We start from the raw sequence: 6,466 nt of genomic DNA, 5'->3' as shown, positions 1-6,466 counted from the left end.
CTGCGCGGCCGGCCAGACTGCGAAAGCTACCAGCTCCCGAGCGCGCATCAGGTGCCCGCAGCCCCCGCGGCTTCCTGCAGACTTGGTCCGGGCCACTCGGGCCCGCCGGTCTTTCCCGCCTGAGCCGCTGGCCCCGCGGCTGGCCCCCGAGCGCCCCACCGACGGCGTCCCCGGGCCTTTACCCCGTGGCCGCGCCTCCAGTCCCGGGAGCGCCTTCTCCTCCCGCCACTCTGGCGCATCTACTTCCCGCCCCGACGATGTACAGCCTGCTGGAGACTGAGCTCAAGAACCCCGTGGGGCCGCCCACCGCCGCGGCGGGTGCGGGCGGCCCGGGAGCGGCGGGCGCGGCTGGCAAGAGTGGCGCGAACGCAGGCGGCGGCGCGAACGCAGGCGGCGGTGGCGGCAACGGCAACGCGAGCGGCGGCGGCAACGGCGGCGGCGGCAGCGACCAAGACCGGGTGAAGCGGCCCATGAACGCCTTCATGGTGTGGTCCCGCGGGCAGCGGCGCAAGATGGCCCTGGAGAACCCCAAGATGCACAACTCGGAGATCAGCAAGCGCCTGGGTGCCGACTGGAAACTGCTGACGGACGCCGAGAAGCGGCCCTTCATCGACGAGGCCAAGCGCCTGCGCGCCGTGCACATGAAAGAGTACCCGGACTACAAGTACCGGCCGCGCCGCAAGACCAAGACGCTGCTCAAGAAGGACAAGTACTCGCTGCCCGGCGGCCTGCTGCCCCCCGGCGCCGCCGCTGCCGCTGCCGCCGCCGCCGCCGCCGCCGCCGCCGCTAGCAGCCCGGTGGGCGTGGGCCAGCGGCTGGACACGTACCCGCACGTGAACGGCTGGCCCAACGGCGCGTACTCGCTGGTGCAGGAGCAGCTGGGCTACGCGCAGCCCCCCGGCATGAGCAGCCCGCCACCGCCGCCCGCGCTGCCGCAGATGCACCGCTACGACATGGCCGGCCTGCAGTACAGCCCCATGATGCCGCCCAGCGCCCAGAGCTACATGAACGCCGCGGCCGCCGCCGCCTCGGGCTACGGGGGCATGGCGCCCTCGGCCGCCGCCGCCGCCGCGGCCGCCGCCGCCTACGGCCAGCAGCCCGGGGCCGCCGCCGCCGCCGCCGCCGCCGCCATGAGCCTGGGCCCGATGGGCGCCGTGGTGAAGACCGAGCCCAGCTCGCCGCCGCCCGCCATCGCATCGCACTCGCAGCGCGCGTGCCTCGGCGACCTGCGCGACATGATCAGCATGTACCTGCCACCCGGCGGGGACGCGGCCGACGCCGCCTCGCCGCTGCCCGGGGGCCGCCTGCACGGCGTGCACCAGCACTACCAGGGTGCCGGGACTGCCGTCAATGGCACGGTGCCGCTCACCCACATCTGAGCACAGGGCCGGAGGGGAGCCCCGAGGCCCGCAACCCCCACACACCCTTTGCCCACCCCCCACACACTCTAGGTGGGGGTGCTGATGGTGGTGAAGGGGGGGAACGCCTTGCTGTTTTAGCTTTGCTTTTGCCTGGGACTGTTGTTGCCTTGTACCGCTCTCTGGGGGGGGAGGAGCGAAAGTTTTGCAGTTAGCAAGTCGGGTTTTGTACAAAAGCGAAAAGAAAAGGAAAAAAAGAAAAAGAAAAAAAAAGACAAAAAAAAAAGTAAATGAAAAAGCCAGAAAGAAGCAAGCGGGAGCAGCGGAAACGGGACTTTGGAAAGAGTGCGCCCGGCCCGGGTCGCTGCTCCGCCCTCTCCTTTTGTAGGCTGGGACTCGCTGTGTTGTGTGCCAAGAAAAAGCAGCCCCCCACCTCCTCCTAGGTTCCTAGATCTATATTATTTCTCTCTTTTTTTTTTTGCGGTTGCATTTGTCTCGTTAGTTTGCTGTTACCGCCAGAGTGGCAAGAAAGTGCTGACCCGAGAACTGCAGCGCCCCTCCCCCCTGCCCCGCGTCGCCTTCCCTCTGTTTTCCTGCAGGCGTTTATTTTGGGGGGGGGTGCGGGGTGGGGTGCTGACCCGCGCGAAGTTGCGCGGCAGCCGAGGCCAAGGTTAATTTATAGCCAGGTGCGCCGCGTGCCAAGCTGGCCACTTGTGCCTGTGATCTTGTTGGATATGTCGTCGCGCTAATGTATTTGGATTTCGTTGGGGTTGGTGGGGAAGGGGCGTTTCTGTTTCAGGTTTTTTCAAGGTTTTGCTCTTCATTCCTAAGTGAGAGATCAATAAATTTTATACCCAACTGGACGGAGTCTTCCTGATTTTGGGGGGCTTGAAACTTGAGGTGCGGGGTGGGAAGGAAGGGAGGAAAAGAGGGTGTTAGTCACTGCCTCTTAGGATTTGCGGGGCTGTCCCTGGGGCGTGGGGTGGGAACGGGTGTGGATTCGGTGGACTAAGGAAGGGAATCCTGACCTGACTTGGTTTATCTTAAACCCAGAAATTACAGATCTGCCTGGGTTGGCGGCTGAAACTCCGCGGAGAAGGCGGCCGGGCCGGCCTTCCCGACCCGCGTCTCCAGGGAGCTAGCTAAGCCCGAGGCCACGAACTTGTTGATAGCGGCGAAAGTGCCCCGCGGGAGGCGCGGTCCGCGGCCGCCAGAACAGGGCCCCCAAATCGGGCATCTTTACCTTTGTGTTCTGGGCCGGGAAGCCACTAGAGATGAAATGTGTTCAAAAAGAAAAGCCTTGGGAAATATCAAAGCTCCTATTTAAAAAAAAAAAAACAAAAAACCTACTCCCAAGCACCCCTTAGCAGAAAATGTGGTGCCTTTCCATCCCGGACGCTGCAGCGTGGGAACCCGCAGTCCACGCTGGGAAGTGATTTGCCAAAAATTATATCTCAAACTCTTCCCAGAGCTTTCTGTTTTTGGACTTGTCAACCACTCCACCTGTTTTAAAAAAGAGGTGCGCTTTCTCTCCTCTGTCACTTTCTCTCTGTCTCTGACTCCTCACAAGCCTCTGGCTCACTTATTTTGGTACCCCCATTTCCCCTGAGTCATGACCCCTAGCTATTACATCGAGGGCTACTCCCCCCCCCCCACGAGGCCTTTCGTTGCGGCTTAGCCACACGGCCCCAGTGTATGTTCGGGGCCTACGAAGAAAACAAATAGAACCAGTGTTTTTTAACCCTCCTCAGCTGTTTGAGGTGATTTCCTTAATCCCTTTAATCCTGTTACCTCGCTATCACACAATAACTAAACTCACTCTTTCCAATAAGTGGGGCCCGCTGCACTGTTTTCTGATCGTCACCCACTCTTGACCACGGGGTTTTGGCTTGAGGTCCGCAGCAACGCTGGGAGACAGAATGTCCCGCAAATTGCTCTCCGTTCCACAATCCCAACTGGCTTCCTTTGTGCGGGGTCAACCATTCACCTGCGGGGCCCCGGGCGGGCCTGGTATGTGTGTGTGGGGACGGGGGAGAGATGGGCGAAGGCTTTCTGTGGCTTAGGGGATCGTGCCCGCTTTTTTACACACCATTGCGGATCCTGCCTACTAAGCTCAGGCCGCCTCTCCAAGCTCTCCCTGAATGGTCCTGTCTCAGCCAGGACAGCCCCATCCCGGTCCTTGAAGATGCTGCCACTGCTTCCTCCCCACCTCCAGCATCCCATCTCCTCACTACCTCCTGGAGTAAGAGGCGCGGGGCGGCGACGCTCAGACCCCTTCGCTGAGCCTCGATATCCTGGAATCCGGTGCAGAAAGGGCTCCAGATCTAGCTCTGAGAGCTTTGCAGAGTTGAGGCCCGGCGGCCTCCCCTGGCTGCAAATCCTGGAGCTGGGATTTGACCAGGCCCGCGGGTCATTCAGGCGGGCGGGCCACAAGCACCCGCAGGAGGAAACTTAAACATGCAACACACTCCCCTGATAAATTTCACCGCGGGTTGCAGGCCTGTCAGTAAAAGACCTGCTCGTAGCTTACTGTGCATTCCAATTGCTAGGAACTGGGGATTCGATTTGGATCTGCCATATCTCCTGGAAAGAGAGGGTAAAAGAGAAAAAAAAAACAACACAAGCAATTCCGCCCCACTGAGGGGGCGGTGCCAAGGGGGGACCAAAGTGACACTGCCTCTTTGGAAGAGCCCATTGTGAAGCTGCCTCCTTAGAAGTGGCGGGGTCACACACTGCTCACTCCCCCTCTACAAGTCCAGGGCTTTGTGCTCCACTTTGTCTGATTTCCAAATTGCCTTTAAGAGAAAAGATTTTATCAATCAGCACATTCGGAGGATTTAAATACAGATGAAAGGTCCTGCCTCCCCTTCCCCCCCTCGCTACAGCTGTAGGGAGCCCCGCTGAACTGAAGCCCAACTTGCCTCCTCGAGGTCAGAGTTTGCAAACTCCAGCAACCCCACCCCCCAAAGAAACCTCTTGTCCCTCTAGGCCTCACTTTGCCTATTTCTACCAGGACAATTTCTCCCTGTTGTCTACAAGGTGTCTCCGAGAAGTTTTTTTGTTGGAAATCAAATCCGTTCCAACTGCCAATGTTGAGGGCTGGTTTTACAAGGGAGGAAATCAGTCCCTACGGGAGACATGAAAGCACCCCAGGTGGTTTAGGTGGCTCGGTGGGGGCACAGACTGCTCTGCCCAAGAAAAGAGAGAAACCCATAAACTCCTAGCCCCAGCTCACCACCACCCCCCCTAATCCACCCTGGGCTCAGGAGAAAAGAGGAAATTCCTTGCACACACCCTCCACCCCCAGGCAGTCAGGGTTTCAGGAATGGTTGAGATGCAACAGAGGTGGGGGGGATCCTTTGTGGAAGGAAGAACACTTGCCTCTCTTTGACTTCTACTGACCTGAACACCCCCAACAGTTGACTTTCGGGTGGGAATTATCCTAAAGAAAGGTGGGTCTTTTTTTGCTCTGTGCATATACGATCCGTTGTCACCAGTTGCTCTTCCAAAAATCTAGGTCGGGAGGCAATCCATATCCAGAAGATTACTCAACGATGTGCATCGCTGACCTCTTTCTAAGGGAAACTACACACCACCCAAATAGCCAGCACCCGGGCAAAAGGCAACAGACAACATTGCCTTTGAGAAAGACGACACTGCAGGTCTTAAAATTTTGCGTGGACTCGGGGGGAAGTGCTAAAACCCTAAGGGGAAAAAGACTCTGGGCGTGTGGCCTCTCTTTAAAAAATAAACCATGAACATCTTTTAAATAAGTGGCCAGAGATGCAAACATATGGAGTGATGCTCCGAGGGCAGGATCAGCTGCTTGATATTTCCTCCTCCTCTGTGTCTGAGCTGTTCAAACTGAATTCCCCCTTAACACCAGAAAAGCGGGTTTCCAATAGATTTTCTCCAGTCCACAAATACAGAAATCTGTTCTTCTGTGAGCCATCGAGGAACAGTCAAGCCTTCCCTTCATTTATTTGGGAGGGGGGAAGGGAGCCCAGGGAACAGTAATCCTTCAGCTCTCCTTTGGGGTGGGGCCTGCTGGCAACACAAGCAGGAGGAGCTCCCCTGAGAAACCCCCCGCCAAGCGTCCTCCCCTCAGTAAGCAGGAGCAGATTAGTGACTGCCCAGTCATTCTTTGGGCCCACTCACCGGAGAAAAAGACCTCCTTGGAGCCAAGCTGAACAGCTTGGGCCTCGGAGAGCAGAGGCTCCTGGGAAAGCAGAAACTCGCATAAACTCAGGGGCCTGAGTCACCCCTCACTGCCCTCTGGGAAGGGGCCTGCAGAGCCAGTTCAGGTGGATAAGCCCTCATCCTGCCAATCCAATAGATTCGATGGTGCATCTCTCCTTTCCCTGCTCACCATTTTCACCTTTACCACTGCCATGGCTCCTAGAATGTGTCCCTGGCCTACTTCCGGTTCTCCCTATTTCCGGTTTTATTCTGCCAGACTTTGCCTCTGCCATTCCATAAGTTTTCCCTTCTCACTTTGCAAACAAAACAAAAAATCCTGCCGTCCTTACCTTCCTTCTCAATAACCTTCTGGTCACTTCTTAGTGAAAGACCTGAACTCAACTACTCCCAATGAATTTTTGGTTTTGCTTTGGGGGCTTTATCCATCAGTACACAGGAATCACTCCTGGTAGTGCTTGAAGCACCATATGTGGGTCTGGGGATGAAACCCAAGTTGGCCACATACAAGACATGTGCCTGACCCACTGTACTATCTCCTCTGCCCCAATTTTGGGGAAGGAGGTTAAGTCATACCCTATGTCACTCAGAGCTTGTTTCTGGCTCTATGCTCAGAGATAACTCCTGGCAGATCTTAGTGGACCATATGGGGTGACAGGGATTGAACCCAGGTGGGCTGTATGCAACACAACCACACTACCTTTGGTACTATCTTTCTGGCCTCTGCTCTTCCAGAATTTTGCCTAATCTCATACCAACTCATGTCTCTTAACTCCTCCACAGCTACTCTTCCCATTCTCCCTCAATCCCTGCTAGGATTCCTTTTGGGGAAAGTTTATTAAATTAGATTACATTATGACTCCCGACCATTTCCTGTCTAATTGCATTGTAAAATCCAGTAATTGCTTGAA

The 6,466-nt window shown here is 56.9% G+C and overlaps 1 protein-coding gene across 1 annotated transcript; it reads left to right on the top strand.

Annotated features, from left to right (window-relative positions):
* Positions 1-257: 257 nt before the first annotated feature.
* On the top strand, positions 258-1,441 carry SOX3 (SRY-box transcription factor 3). The gene is made up of 3 exons (XM_049767518.1): positions 258-375; positions 454-1,048; positions 1,136-1,441. Exons 1-3 carry the CDS (start codon positions 258-260, stop codon positions 1,377-1,379), a joined length of 957 nt encoding a protein of 318 aa, XP_049623475.1. The 3' UTR covers positions 1,380-1,441.
* Positions 1,442-6,466: the final 5,025 nt, after the last annotated feature.

Source organism: Suncus etruscus, chromosome X, assembly GCF_024139225.1.
Source record: "Suncus etruscus isolate mSunEtr1 chromosome X, mSunEtr1.pri.cur, whole genome shotgun sequence".
NCBI classification, from domain to species: domain Eukaryota; kingdom Metazoa; phylum Chordata; class Mammalia; order Eulipotyphla; family Soricidae; genus Suncus; species Suncus etruscus.
Note: the sequence above shows the minus strand (reverse complement) of the source record. Positions and strands in the feature narration are given on the sequence as shown.

What these genes read in the sequence shown, in the direction of transcription:
- SOX3 (XM_049767518.1), top strand. Translation starts at nt 258, where the DNA reads ATGTACAGCCTGCTGGAGACTGAGCTCAAGAACCCCGTGGGGCCGCCC. An exon ending in GAGTGGCGCGAACGCAGGCG is followed by an intron (nt 376 to 453) that starts GCGGCGCGAACG and finishes GCAGCGACCAAG; the next exon opens with ACCGGGTGAAGCGGCCCATG. An exon ending in TCGGGCTACGGGGGCATGGC is followed by an intron (nt 1,049 to 1,135) that starts GCCCTCGGCCGC and finishes CGCCGCCATGAG; the next exon opens with CCTGGGCCCGATGGGCGCCG.